This window comes from Spea bombifrons, chromosome 9 (assembly GCF_027358695.1).
Source record: "Spea bombifrons isolate aSpeBom1 chromosome 9, aSpeBom1.2.pri, whole genome shotgun sequence".
In the NCBI taxonomy this organism is placed as follows: domain Eukaryota; kingdom Metazoa; phylum Chordata; class Amphibia; order Anura; family Pelobatidae; genus Spea; species Spea bombifrons.
Window position 1 is genome coordinate 22,613,082 of NC_071095.1, and position 14,975 is coordinate 22,628,056.

Here is a 14,975-nt window from a genome sequence, read left to right on the forward strand (position 1 = left end):
TAAAAAATAATTATACCCATATTCTTATCAGAAATGTGTCAAATGTGTTCCTTAGCATGCGTAACTATAATATTCCACCCGTAATCCCCATGTAAAAATCATAATAATATATATTCCCATATTGTGCCAATCAAAACAGGTAAAACATGGTGTTTGCACATACATGTACCATATTAAATCAATATGTTGATTACTTAAAATGTTTCTATTATTTCTATATAATTTACCATGATTCCGTTATAAAACTGTATATATTTAAGCAAATAAACAGTTAAACATTTGCAGCTTCTTTTTGCAATATATTCGTTGCAACTTAGTATCAAAAACTACCAAAAAGAACATACTTTGATTTACCATGAGTGCAAAAAGTATACTGACACCTATTGATAGTGCTGAGCATTGTAGCCAATCATCCCATCATCCCCAATATGCTGTTTAGTACGTCCCCTTTTTTCCTATAGGGTAGTGTGACGGATCGTCCTGTGCCCCAGACTGGACACATCCGCCCGTCAGCTCCTTCCCTCTCCCAGTAAGCGGACACGCTGTGGCTGTCCGAAGAAAGCAGTCACAGACCAGCACTTCCCTCATGAGACAGAACTTCATGCTTTGAGGTTAAAAACAGAACTCTCTTTATTACAAACACACAGAATTTATATACAATCTCTATTCACTGTGCACCAAACCCAACCCCCAATCCTATCAGCCACATCCCATCAGCCACATCCCATCACAAATCCCATCGGTATACAGGGGATGTATTAGGTGAGGGGATTAAGGGATACAATGGGTTTCTCCCACCTGTGTTATCCCCCCCTGTAGTGCGGGTGCCGTCTGGGCAGACAGGGCTGTGCTGGCTGATTAAGAGCCCCAGCCAGATTATAGGATCGTCTCTTTGAAGGCTGGAGCTGCAGCCACATTCAAACCGGGTACACATAAATATAATAATAATAATAACAGTGAAGATCAGACAGGGTTCGTCACAAGTAGTATTATATTCAGTCTTTTTTCCTAAATTAATATTCACATTTTGGGGGGTCATCTTATTATCTAACAAATATGGTACATTCTGAAGGACCTTACCTTCGCCTCCGGGGGTCCCACCGGTTCTGTCCCGAAGCCCCTCTCGTGCTGAGCTTCGATGGAGGTGGTTGTGCCCGTTGTCCGCGGGACCACTGTGGCTTAATGCTCTATGTTGGGGTAAGGACCCCGGCCCGGTTCTGATGCTCACAGTTTCAGATCCACTTCTCCGGTCTCCTCAAGTTGGCGTTGTGGGGTATCTGTGATTCTCTGCCCCGTTAAAACTTGACGACGGCCAACTCTTGGCAGGGAAACCGTTTTGCGTGATTATTTGCGGCGGGCAATAAACGAATGCACGGCAAGGCCATGAAAACTAAAAATTAATAGATAAATTGGGCTGGTAGCCGCCGTGTGTCTCTAGAACCAAGGGTTCCTGGTCTCCCAATTCACATATGAGCCCACCAAAGTCTAGGCCCACAACAGAACTTCTGCCACAGGGGCTACACAAAATGGCCGACTATCAGTAGGTGTTGAGAGGGGATCAGCCGCCTCGTCACGAGCCCCCCTGCTTGGACCAGGAGAGTCGAACACAAAGCAAGTCTTCTTTCCACTTCTCAGTATACGTCTCTTCATTTCAAATCGGCGACGAATGAGGTGGGCAGCAGACACAAGGCAGGCCCAAGATGGTGACATGCTTGGCTGCCTCACTGCGGTTTTCACGCTTTGGCCCACCAGGGTTGGCACATTAATGAGTAATAAAGGCGTTTCTGTTTCCCTCATGTTTTTACTTCTGACTCTTTACGGTTTGCAAGCATTATTTGGAGGCCCCCAATCCTCCTGCGGGAATGTGAATTCAAATGTGAAGCCCCCTTTGCTAAATAATATAATACGTGGTATTGTAACAGTTCTGTTTAAATGACCCAAGCGCGTTGTTAATCGGTGGGGTGCGTGGAATCGCCCTCCAGCAGATTTACTCAACTGCCATTCCTGTAAAATATTAACTGGCGCGAGTTCTCGGCTGACGTGAACTGCGTTCCCGCAACCAATATGTCTCCCACGGGGCTCGGCAGCAGCGGAAGTGCGTCACGGCGCCCGGCTCCGTAGTCAAGATGCCGGCAGGTTACACATCATTATATATAGGAGTGAAGCCGAATCGCGCAGCGGAAGTTCCCAGCTGACAGTTCGCTTGGCTTGTTGGGGAAAAATGGCGGCTCTCAGAGCTCTGGGAAGACTGCGGGCACCTTCAGGGATTTTTGCCGGACGGTGGACGACACTGCCCCAGCCAGTCAGGTGAGTTCAGCCCCTGGGATGGAGTGGAGGCTGGAGTGGTGAAGTGTTAGAGGTGTCCCTGTGGTTTTGTCCTGTGTGTCAGTATACAGAGCTGTGACCTGTGTGTATGAGCTGCAGACAGGGCACAGGCAGAGGTAATGTGTGACACCTGTATGCATGCAGTGACATATGTGCTTTTAGGGGTGTATATAATGTCATGTATGTGCTTTGGTTGGGCTACGCGGTGCACTGTTGTGATGTATGGGGTATATGTCATGTACATGCTTTGGTTGGGCTATGCGGTGCACTGTTGTGATGTATGGGGTATGTAATGTCATGTACATGATTGTTTTTTCTTTGCGCAGGGGAAAGCAATGGCAGCCGGACGTGGAGTGGGCCGAGCAGTATGCGGGCGCCGTCATGTATCCGAGTGCCATCACGGAGAAGTGGGTCCCGGCCCCGTGGAATGGTGAGAGCCGATTGTGGTGCATTCGCTTTGGTGTTCTTTTTATGCCCCTATGTGAACACTGCAGCTACGCAAAGGAGTCTCAGATTTTGAGACCATCAAGCTGTGCCCCACTTTGGCTGGTGAGGGTAAGCTGTCAGCGGTTTCTGGGGGCTCCCTGTCCTTTGAATTGGGACATTAACCATTTTGAGCTGCAGCCATTAACTCATTCTAGCTGTTGCACTTTCTTGCAGATAAGGACCCTCCAAAGGAAAAGAACGTCTCCAACCTCACCATTAACTTTGGACCCCAGCATCCCGCTGCCCATGGGGTCCTGCGGCTTGTCATGGAGCTTAGCGGGGAGTCTGTGAAACGCTGCGATCCACACATTGGCCTTCTGCACAGAGCCACGGAAAAACTGATTGAGCACAAGACCTACCTCCAGGTGACGCGTCCCTTTTTACAATCTCCTCTGGGCCTTTATTGCCTTCAGATTTATTCAGATAAATGGATGGATTTTGGTCAAATCTGTGTTCTTGCTGCCAGCAGGATCTTCCACGCACCTGTTAGTATAGGTTCTTGTCAGTCACTCTCTAGACCATGCCTGTATCTGGTGCAACAGGTGCTTATTACTTATACATGACACCTGCATGTTATGAAGTCTAGAGAACCTAAGCAATTCCTGCATTAGATGTAAACCTAATGGAAAACCATTATACAGCAGGCAGGAACATGTGTTTTGTATAACTTTGATGTGTTCTCTTCATCAGGCCTTACCTTATTTTGATCGCCTGGATTACGTTTCCATGATGTGCAACGAGCAAGCATATTCCTTAGCAGTGGAGAAACTGCTAAATATCACTCCTCCGCCCAGAGCTCAGTGGATCAGAGGTAGGTTCTCTTCAATTCTAAGGCTCACAGTGAAGTCGGCAGGCTTTATGGTGAACATGTCGCTGTAATAAAGTAACATCATGATGGGGATCCTTTTTTTTTTATTTATTTTTTTTAATTTGTGATCGGTTCTATGACCAGCTCTTTATTCACAACAGTGCTTTTTGGAGAACTCACTCGTGTTATGAACCACATCATGGCTGTCACCTGCCACGCTTTGGATGTTGGAGCAATGACCCCTTTCTTCTGGATGTTTGAGGAAAGAGAAAAGGTACGTACCCATCTTCCATATTTTGCTTCTCTTTCCCCATTAAAATGTTGTTTTGTGTCCTTGTGTGTCCGTCATACAACGGATTGTATTGATGCATAGCTAGCCAGACATTTAGGTGTAGCACTTAATGCGATGAGGAAATGTATGAAATAGGGCTGCAACTAACGATTATTTTAATAATTGATTAGTTGGCTGATTATTTTTTCAATTAATCGGATAAAAAAATGCACATTTTTCTTTTATTTAAAATAATGTAATAAAAAACTTACAATTTACACTTTCATTGCTTTATTGCAATGGCCTCTCTCTATTCACCTTCTTATTTTACTGACATAATAAAAGCTACAAGAACCCGAACACGGTGTTTCTCAAACTAGATTTTAATACAAAGTTATTAGTAAATATTAATTCATATGTTAGCCGTTTTGTTGTTTTGTGAACCCCTGTTGCCGACAGGCACTTTCACTGCAGCTTCATAGAAGCCCCGGCGGAAGTGAAGGTGAGTAACGGAGGCTGTCTGTGCGATGCAGACCCCCACCATCTGACAGAGGATGATCCTCTGCAGGAGACCTGGATTCTCTGTCAGCTGGTGGGGGTCTGCACGATGTGCACAGACAGCCTCCGTTACTCACCTTCACTTCCGCTGGGGCTTCTACGATGAAGGTCATGTGATGCTGGCGCTGCATTGTAGAAGCCCCAGCGGAAGTTGTCTGACGCAGCGTTGCAGGGGATCTGGATTCTAGCATTATAATCTGATCTCTGTTTGAGGTTGGATTATAGAAGGAGAGGAGTTTTTCCAGAGCATTTGCTCTGAAAAAAAACTTTAATGGATAAAAATCGATTTGACTAATCGATAATGAAAATCGTTGACTATTTTCATTATTGATTTTATCGATTAGTTGTTGCAGCCCTAGTATGAAAGCTTTCTACCTGATTTTTTTCCCCAGTGTTCTAAGCTTTACTTGGTTCAAAATTACAGAACATAGTTTAATCCCCATTGTGTGATTTTGTTTTTTATTTTTTTTTATTTCTGGATTAGCTCACAGATTTTATTCTTTCCACCTAGATGTTTGAGTTCTATGAGAGAGTTTCGGGGGCCAGGATGCATGCAGCTTATGTTCGTCCAGGAGGAGTGCATCAGGTAAGGAGCTTCAAACAAAACATTAATGGAGAGATCTTTTATTTAACAGAGGTGTTGAAATTTATGTTTTTAAAACAATTTTATATAGATTTTTATTTTCGTTGCATAGATGCTTTAGGGTAGTGGAAAGTACATCTTGAAGGTAAAGGCAGTAGATGCCTTGTATTGTAGCAGGGGTAGTTATAGAATCGGAGAATGAATCGGTGTCACTTTCCACTGAAAGATTCTGTATTTTCCTTGAATTTCTAGTGCTTAGCTTTTTTTTTTTTTTCCTCCATAGGACATGCCTCTGAGTCTGATGGATGATATCTATGAATTTATTAAGAACTTTTCCCTTCGTATTGATGAAGTGGAGGAGGTGAGTTGTGGTGTTAGAGACACTCGGATGTAGGTCAAAGTAAATTGATTATCAATTTTTGAGCAGTGATTTGAGAAATGATATATCATATGCAGAAGAGAATACATATATATAATGTGTGGTGACACCTTGTTACACATCCTGGCAGCATAAGCCCAACTCTTTCTTCGTGTCTTTGACCCTCAGATGCTGACAAATAATCGTATCTGGAAGAACCGTACTGTGGATATAGGAGTGATCAGCGCAGAGGATGCCCTGAACTATGGGTTTAGGTAACGTTAACGCAAACGATGTCACTTTGTCAGGTCTCTCTGATCAGCAATGCCACCCCCTTTATGGTTGGGGCTGAGAATATATTTTCATGACACTGACCACCTTTCACTATCAACTTAACTGCTGGAAAAAAGTCTTCTGTTTTACTACTCCATGTAGAGATGCGATGCATGTTTAGCCTTTGGACCGCATTTCCATGGTGTGCTGGCGTTGGCTACTTGTGTATCATGGGAAGTGGCATCTCTGTTTAGTAATAACAATTATCTCTTGCTTTCTGTCAGTGGGGTGATGCTGCGTGGATCCGGCATCAAGTGGGATTTAAGGAAGTCGCAGCCCTATGACGTTTATGACCAGGTGGAGTTTGATATTCCTATCGGCTCCAAGGGAGATTGTTATGACAGGTATGTTTGAATGAAACCGTGTGCGCCCACACGGCTCCCCACATGGAGTGGCTGGGCATTGGGTTATGCAGCACTGCTCCTCTTCTTGTGTAGGGCGAGAGACGGATGACTGCAGCCTGTATTTGGGCACAAGGGTCAGATAGGGCTCTGCCAGTTATGGAATGGCCAGAGGTGAAGGGGTCCTTGGGTGGGTTTGGCATGAAAATAGCCTTTTTGTGGCTCCTGTAAAACTAGAACTATTTCACAGCCTCTAGCCCACTGTCAGTTTCTGATCCTTGAATCCTCCACTAGGTATCTGTGCCGGGTGGAGGAGATGCGCCAGTCCTTGCGCATTATCCTCCAGTGCCTCAACAAGATGCCCGAAGGAGAGATAAAGGTAGACGATGCCAAAGTGTCTCCCCCTAAGAGGTCTGAGATGAAGGTGAGTTTGCCTGAGGGTCCATGAGCTTGTGTTTAAGCTAACAATGTCATGTGTTGTCTTGTTGTGATTATTGTGCATTTATTGATTGCATTAGTCGCAAATCAAATTTTTTTTCCTTCCGCTAGTGCGTGAAATATATTTTAGATGTTTATGCAATATCATCTTCCTGCAGCGCTCCATGGAATCCCTGATCCATCACTTCAAGCTTTACACCGAAGGTTACCAGGTGCCCCCAGGATCTACTTACACCGCCATAGAAGCTCCCAAGGTAAGGAGGCTACCTGACACCATGCCCATGCAGTAGTATCTACAGCACCGGGGGCAAAGGAGTTGATACTAGCGGACACTGACATTTAACTGGAGGAATTCTGACGACTGGAACCCGACATGTTCTGAAGAAGTTTTGTAACCTTTTAAGACTGAAGACATGTTCTCTGATGGGTTTTCTAAACTCATACTCATGAGATGTATTTCCCAACAGGGTGAGTTTGGTGTTTACCTCGTTTCTGATGGCACCAGTCGCCCCTATCGCTGTAAAATTAAAGCCCCCGGATTTGCTCATTTGGTAAGTTCTTATGGTTTGATATACATTGGGTTCTGCACTAGTTGTGGGAGAGACGCTGTCTCGTATACCTTAATGTTTAAGATAACAATCGCTCTTCTCCTTTCCAGGCTGGCTTGGATAAGATGTCACAAGGTCACATGCTTGCTGATGTGGTTGCCATTATTGGTGAGTTTTCTAGCCTTTCCTACTAACAATGTATATTATCCTCTGTACTTGTGTTTATTGAACTCTCAATCTATACTCGCTGCAGGAACACAGGATATTGTCTTTGGAGAAGTCGATCGATAAACTCGCAAGCGCAGGAGGATGTCTGATCCTTGGTCCCTCCATCTGAAACACGCGTGTCCTGATGTGGCTTTACTATCCAGAATACAAACTTCATGCCTGTTTTATTTAAATATGTAATTACTTGTCTTGAGCTGAGAATAAATTCTCTGGTTTGTCTAAGGACACCGTCTGTGTTAATGAATAAGAGGTGTTTGTGGATCGGGCGTATTCTTGGCCATCCGTGCTACAACTTTTTCTGAATGATGGGTGCATATTCTGCGTTGAATGCTCTGCATGACGTTTGTATTTTAATCTCCTGATTTCTAGGCAGGTGGGTATTAGGGATGGCATCCTGCACCTGTTCTGCAAGGGCTGTCCTGGATTCCTGATGTCTTTAGCATGAGCTCTTCTGCATTTGCCACATGGAGTGGGTGAAGTAACCCACAACACAGTCTGTGGCCCATGGAGATACGAAGTAAACTGTTAATAGCTAGTGGCACCCTAAAGAGTAACTATTCTGTTATTCTTCAGCCTGGTCACCAGAGGGCAGCACTAGATATTTAAACTTTTTCTAAATTCGTAATATAAAAGGGCAGCAGAACCTCCCAGGACTGGCGGAGGACTCAGTGTGAAAACAGTTTGTTGCTAGAGGGGAAGCAGCTTCCCAGGTGGCTGATATGAGAACCACTATCCTTTTAAACTGATGTTGGGTGACATCAGAACTCTTGATGATTTCATGAATCCATGGTCAACCCCAGCCAAGACCTGGGCTGCATGGAAAAACATGCCGGGGCATATCCAGTTCATTATACCCCTTCTGAGTGATAAGGGCTTTGCCGTTTCATTAATGAGGGGTAAAACTATACCCTGATTCTTTTGTAATACGTTCTTATGACCACTAAATCACAGATTGGTTCACACGTGTGTTCTGCTTTGGATATTTAAGTGCTAGCAGTTCATGCTCTCTTTACCAAAGCAATTACTTAATCTGATATGACGTGATCCCATGAGCTAACAGAGAATGTCCGTGTTCGTGGGAGTCTGTGTGCTGAGTGTATAAACTGATTCTGCTGTTTCATGCTTCCAATTAAATACGGTACTTCCTCTTCTTATAAATGAGTTTTATGAGTTACAGGGCGTACTAAAGATCAAGCAACTAGCCTGTAGCCACCAAAATCCATGCTTGAAACGGGGGGCTCAAGCACCCCCTCGAATTCCCCCTCAAACTCGTAAGAGCTTGGCCCTCTTCTCCTTCTCGTCCTAATGTTTGTTAAAGGGACAGTTTAATGTTCTGGGCAGTATTTTTTTTTTTTAGGTCCAGGGCATTGTCTCCGTAGTTCAGCGATTCTCAAACTGGCTGCTTGTGCCAATCAAACCACAATCGGCAACTTCACAGGATCTCTCTCGGAGCGTGAGTGAGGACGGCTGCTCCCCTGGAAGACACATTACGCTTGCATCGTATTTCCCGTATTGACACTATTTCTATATATATTTTTTTTGTCGTTACTTGTGCCAAGAGGTTTTCTGTAATTGGCAAAAGAGGGAAATAAGCCTTTAATCTTTAAGTCCGTTCTCCGCTTGCAGAGGCGTGTGCTGCAAAACTGTGTAGAAGTTAAAAGGGAACATTATGAGAATTTTGGTATGAGTAGATAGGGGCCGGGTAAAGGCAAAACCACTCTTCCTGTGGTTTTGGACATAAGCGTCGGCACTCAGACGAGGGACCTGCGAATTCTGAGAAGAGCGAGTGAGAGCGGACGCCTAGGGCTCGGCACACTGGCCATCGGCTCACCAACAGCCATGCGAATACTCACATTCCTGACGCTCTGTCTTCTAAGAGTTCAGATGGCAGGTAAGAAAATCACTTATTTTTAAAAAATAATAAAATGGCGTAGCTAAACGAAGTTCTAGTTTTTGTAGATGAACTATAAATACAAAATAGGTTTTTTTGAGGTAGAAAAAAATCTCTTAAACTGTATTTTTCCAGATTAATTGCCACTTAAAATTTCCTATCTATGATATTTCCTATGACCTTCAGCTACAATATGACTTGGGAAAAATCCTAATTATATTTCTAACGTTCTTTCCTTCTGTACATTAACCTTGAACTGCGCTGTTCAAAACGTAGTGTGTTTTGAACCGCGTATAGAGTTGTTACCCAAAGGAAGTTATATTGACCTAGTCTTGGTTTAGTAGGGCGCGGGCTCCGTTTATCAGTGCGTTCTTAAATACGTGTGTATATATATATATATATGTATGCAAGTATATATGTGTATGTATTTTTTATTTTTTTGTGTAGAGTCTCCCATGTGTATGAAACAGTAGAAAATATAATACAAAGCTGAATAAATCTGGTGCTAAGAGGGCTTCGTCCTTTATTTATTTTTGCTAAGGAAGAATAGAATTTTAATAGGGCTGCAACTAACGATTGTTTTAATCATCGATTAGTTGGCTGATTATTTTTTCAATTAATCGGATTAAAAAAATGCAATTTTTTTTCAATTTAAAATAATGTAATAAAAAACTTACAATTAACACTTTCATCTCTTTATCGCAACGGCATTTCTCTATTCACCTTCTTATTTTACTGACATAATAATAAAAGCTACAAGAACCCAAACACAGTGTTTCTCAAACTAGGTTTAAATACAAAGTTATTGGTAAATATTAATTTATACGTTAACTATTTTTCATATTTAATAAAAACTGAGAAAAAAGCCTTATAATGTATTAAAATGGATTATTCCAATAAGAAACACAAAAAATCCTTTTCTAGACAACGAGTTGTGCTATATCATGCTGTGCAGTCTCCGCCGTAGCGTCTGTTCTGTTTTCTGTAGAAACCCAAAGTAGATAAAAATAGGAACTAAAATAACTGGTTCTTCTTTTTTGTTTATTTTGTCAAAAATATAATATAAGAAATGAAATATAAACTATTTTTAGCATATAATACATGCCGAATATTTAAATACATAGCAACCATAAAATCATTTTATACACGTAGGTGACAATTTCCTTAAATATAAATATGTCGTATGCCCATTTATATTTTGTAATGATTATTATAGTATATTAATATATTTTTTTACCTCATTCGCTGGGAGCAGCTGCTTTACAGGAGCCGGAGACTTGTTATATATTGGATGCTCTCCTTTTCCTCTATGGTATTATCCTGACGGTGCTCTACTGCCACCTCAAGGTGAGGATAAAGCATTACAGCATAACGTTTCCGGTGGTCTGCACGCGTCTCTTTGATTAGGACCCTCTATGTATATCTTTACATGAGATGATTGAAAAGGTCTTCTGTGATGTCTCCCTCTGCAGATAAAAACAAAGAAAGAGGAAAGTGAGAGAGCTGCTTTGTACGAGGTATTAACCACTGGAGCACTACACATTTCATTGCTTTGGGATCATGTTGAGACACTTTGATCCCCCACTTACTTTTCAAGCTCCTTGGGACAGGGTCTCCCATTATACCGCTAGACTGTAAGCTCCTTGGGACAGGGTCTGCCATTATACCGCTAGACTGTAAGCTCCTTGGGACAGGTTCTCCCATTATACCGCTAGACTGTAAGCTCCTGGGACAGGGTCTGCCATTATACCGCTAGACTGTAAGCACCTTGGGACAGGGTCTGCCATTATACCGCTAGACTGTAAGCTCCTTGGGACAGGGTCTGCCATTATACCGCTAGACTGTAAGCTCCTTGGGACAGGGTCTGCCATTATACCGCTAGACTGTAAGCTCCTTGGGACAGGGTCTGCCATTATACCGCTAGACTGTAAGCACCTTGGGACAGGGTCTGCCATTATACCGCTAGACTGTAAGCTCCTGGGACAGGGTCTGCCATTATACCGCTAGACTGTAAGCACCTTGGGACAGGGTCTGCCATTATACCGCTAGACTGTAAGCTCCTGGGACACGGTCTCCCATTATACCGCTAGACTGTAAGCACCTTGGGACAGGGTCTGCCATTATACCGCTAGACTGTAAGCTCATTGGGACAGGGTCTGCCATTATACCGCTAGACTGTAAGCTCCTTGGGGCAGAGTCCTATTATTCCTCTCAATGACAGTCTCTGGTGATATTGTCCCGGTGCCAGGTGCCCAATCACCCTGCGTCACATCCATGGTGGATCCTCTTGTTGTTATACACACTTTATAACTACCCCAGGGTATTTAAGCTGCTTTCCTGTCTCCTTTACCACGCAGCGTCTCAAACATCCTGAAGCGCAAATCTACAGCGAGATCAACATGGGACCGGGGGGCGTAGAATCCAAGGTAAGAGCCAATAATGGATTCCTTCTTAACCCTCGCACCTTCTTGGACGTGTGAAGAACAATGAAAAGAGAGAGGTCTTCCGCGGCAACGTATTCGATGAGTAGAACCTCGGGGTACTCGGGGGCATCCGTTGGAACGGTCTTCTCTTGTCCTTTAGACAGCCCAACATGCAGAGCGGAGTTTTTTTTTTTTTTTTAAATGCTAAAATTTAAAAATTAAATTTTTGTAAAAAATCTTATTTATAGACCAGTAACCGTAACAGAAGCCTCTTAACGTCCCATTTTTATTTGGGGGGCGTTTTTCCTTCCTGCTGTGAGATTCGTAAGGTCAGCATTATCCGCGCAACGAAAGCAGAACTCGCTATTTAAGTGACAGGGGCCGAGTGACCACTTCCTCCCATCACATTATTGTGCAAAAGTGCTATCTTTATCGGAGACTTCCGTGGCTTCGGTGCTTGCATTTATTCCTCTGATCGCACCTACGTCTGATGTGCGAGCAAATTCCTCATTTCACGTTTGTTCTGTATGCAATCTCATGCATATTGTAAAAAAAAAAAAAAAAAGGTTTACTTTTAATGAGAGGGTGGGGGTTAAATGCAACTGCTCCCCAGCAGAAGTGGTAGAGCCTTTTTTTTTTTTTTTTTTTTTTAGCTATATGTAATTTTTTTATTTATATAAAATATTGAATTATTACTCACATTTAAACAGTGTGTGTGCGGGGGGAGCATTTAATAAAATATTTCTATTTTTTTCCTTTTTTTCTCTTGCAGAAAGGAGCGTGTGAAGGCGTATACACCGTGAGTATCCCTCCCATATCATAATAAGTACAATTCTAACAAATGTCACACGTTCCCCATCTCTCCTTACCCCGTCCTGGCGGGGCAGAGGGCAGATGCCCCAAATAAGAGCAGCCAGCAGCAAAAAGTGGTACTTGCAGTTTGATTAACAATCAATCGTCAATTGGTGGCCAGTCCCTAGACATTAAGCCAGTTTGCAGGTATGTTTGATGGTACGTTTCGTTACATTTATCTCTATAGCGCCAGCGGGTTCCGTAGCGCTGTGATAATCAGTGGAATAATGTAGAATCCGGGGTTGATTGAGCCTGTTTGGTTAGTCTGGGGGTCTTTAGGTTAGTCTGGGGGCAGCCCGTCAGCCGGCTCTTAGCTCTAATACGTTTGTTTATCCTGATCCGGCGCAGGGTCTGGGCCCCGTGGAGAAGGCAACGTATGAAAAACTCAACTTGAAGGGAATGGACGCCGGTAACCCTGAGGACAAAATTGGCTGAGCGGCTCTTAAATGGTCTCCAGCATCAACCCCCTAAACACCGGCTATGGCGAATCTACCCCGCAGCTGCTTCTTCGGTGTTTGATCACCAAAACGTCACGATTCGGAGCTCACTGCAAAGCCCGCTTACGTCTTCTGCAGTCCCCCGTTAACCCTGTTTGTAGGGATCACTGGCACAGACCAGATTCCACCGAGCTGGATCTGTGCACGAAGAGATTTCCGACGCGCTCGCGTGTTCACAAGCGGACATGCAAGATCCACGGTGCATTAACCCCCTACGTGCCACATAGTGTTTAAATACGCTTACGTTAGGCTCTGGCTCACATGACAGCCTTGTCTTCCCTCTGTGGGAAACGTCTCTTACGCTTTAATGCGCAGGTGTGCGGCGTCTGTATATTATATATGAAATGAATATAGTTATCGTTTGCTTGCTTCATAAAAAATTTTTTTTATCCATATAAAAATTATTGCTAAAGGTGGAGGAATCTGCGTCAATAAGCTTAACCCTTTGGTTTGCACAGCGTATGAGAAACTGACTCCTTAACATCTGCTCGGGGTGACCAGTGACCCGAGCTCTGCGGAAGAGTATTTCCATCACTCGGATTGCAGTACACACAAAACTTTTAGTTTTTGTTTTGTTTTTGTAATGTCTGTTTTCACAAGTAAAATTAAATGCTTTTATTTGCTCGTCTATTGGTCCCCAGTGCTTAATGATGGGCTTAATGTCTGTGCTCTCTGTTAGAGTATTATGATCAGTTCTATAGAGCAGATCTCCAGGAGGACACAGATCTAGTGATCCCACTTTATAGATCGTTGGTAAGATCTCCCTGGAGTATTGTGATCAGTTCTATAGAGCGGGTCTCCAGGAGGACACAGAGATCCCGCATTATAGATCCCTATAAATGGAAGAAACTTTTAATATTTGGGGTGGACTCTGGGGGGGGGGGGCAGTTGCATCCTGCCATTCCTATCTTGGCCATGGGTTCGGAGAACTGTGGGCACAGCGACACCTACAGGCCGTGAGCTTAAATACGCGCTGTGGGTCTTGGCATGCGCAGCTTTGGGACTCTCAATCATCTAAGCTTCCTTGGGTATAAGCGGCAGTACTTTGCACCCTACTGCTGGATACTTCGCTTCTGTGCTGCGTCTCAGGACCTATTGTGTTAAATGATGTAGTTTAATATAAATATTTCAATAAAAAATTCATTTAGGACAATGATAGAATTCCCTGCTGTTTCTATACACATTATCGGGGCTTTTAGGGCTGAAGAACCCTGCGATTCCCTCATACCCAGCAAACATTCTGACCTCCTAGAAAAGAGGGGCATCATTTTTTTATTTATTTGTATATATAAAGCAAACCAGGTTGAGTCCCAGCTTTACCCTGATGCTTTTATTATCACACGTGCCAGGCACACAAGGTCAAATCCCAAATCAAAACTACTCTATGGGAAAGAAGTAGATTGTGAGCTTTTGGGGTCAAGGCCAGCTGTCTTATGATACACGAAAAGGTAACTTAGGAAACATTATGCGAAGAAGAATCGGATGAGAGGGTCACTGCTCGAGTCCCCCGAAGATAATGGAGCTCAGCGCGCTGTCCTCATGATTATTACTTACTGATTTATGTAGCGCTGGAGGGAGCCTCGGGGTTCGTATGAAACCCAGCGCCGTTTTAGGGGATCTAGTAGATTTGGAATAATAGATGCATTTATAAAACACAGAAAAGCTTGGAATTCAAGGAAAGCCAAGGAACCGGAGACATCGCCGGACTGTGAAGGTGAAATTAAATACATTTTAATTCTTTGTGAGTATAGTGCTGGAGACGGCCTATTGGCAAAGTGTTTTTTCTTGAATTTTAGAGAATATCTTATAATATAATATAGTTGTGGTTTTTTAATGTTCACTTGTTTCTCAAAGAATAAAATAAAACAAAAAAAATAGAAAATTCTTTATTTTGAAATACACCCCAATATTGCATCCATTGCCCTGCCAGTGTGCCCTTAACAATAGTGATGTCCGGATCACGAACGAATCGTTCATTTGATCCGGTTCTTTTTAGTGATCCGGATGAATCGGTTCACTAGACTGAACGATTCAT

General features: G+C 43.3%; 2 protein-coding genes across 2 annotated transcripts; both read left to right on the forward strand.

The window, feature by feature from the left end:
• The first annotated feature begins 2,160 nt into the window (after positions 1-2,160).
• On the forward strand, positions 2,161-7,499 carry NDUFS2 (NADH:ubiquinone oxidoreductase core subunit S2). The gene is made up of 14 exons (XM_053475083.1): positions 2,161-2,307; positions 2,652-2,755; positions 2,986-3,176; positions 3,502-3,622; positions 3,781-3,893; positions 4,960-5,034; positions 5,315-5,392; positions 5,579-5,664; positions 5,947-6,066; positions 6,358-6,487; positions 6,660-6,755; positions 6,969-7,052; positions 7,160-7,217; positions 7,303-7,499. Exons 1-14 carry the CDS (start codon positions 2,222-2,224, stop codon positions 7,338-7,340), a joined length of 1,380 nt encoding a protein of 459 aa, XP_053331058.1. The 5' UTR covers positions 2,161-2,221; the 3' UTR covers positions 7,341-7,499.
• A 1,329-nt stretch (positions 7,500-8,828) lies between these two features.
• On the forward strand, positions 8,829-13,148 carry FCER1G (Fc epsilon receptor Ig). The gene is made up of 7 exons (XM_053474419.1): positions 8,829-9,168; positions 10,424-10,515; positions 10,641-10,685; positions 11,526-11,594; positions 12,364-12,390; positions 12,792-12,852; positions 13,042-13,148. Exons 1-7 carry the CDS (start codon positions 9,117-9,119, stop codon positions 13,146-13,148), a joined length of 453 nt encoding a protein of 150 aa, XP_053330394.1. The 5' UTR covers positions 8,829-9,116.
• Positions 13,149-14,975: the final 1,827 nt, after the last annotated feature.

Bases quoted from the DNA above. Each gene is read 5' to 3' on its own strand.
- NDUFS2 (XM_053475083.1), top strand. From the start codon at position 2,222: ATGGCGGCTCTCAGAGCTCTGGGAAGACTGCGGGCACCTTCAGGGATT. The intron at 6,756-6,968 runs GTAAGGAGGCTA...ATTTCCCAACAG, and splicing joins CCGCCATAGAAGCTCCCAAG to GGTGAGTTTGGTGTTTACCT. The intron at 7,053-7,159 runs GTAAGTTCTTAT...TCTCCTTTCCAG, and splicing joins CCCCCGGATTTGCTCATTTG to GCTGGCTTGGATAAGATGTC.
- FCER1G (XM_053474419.1), top strand. From the start codon at position 9,117: ATGCGAATACTCACATTCCTGACGCTCTGTCTTCTAAGAGTTCAGATG. The intron at 10,686-11,525 runs GTATTAACCACT...TTTACCACGCAG, and splicing joins AGAGAGCTGCTTTGTACGAG to CGTCTCAAACATCCTGAAGC. The intron at 12,853-13,041 runs GTAACCCTGAGG...CCCTGTTTGTAG, and splicing joins CTTGAAGGGAATGGACGCCG to GGATCACTGGCACAGACCAG.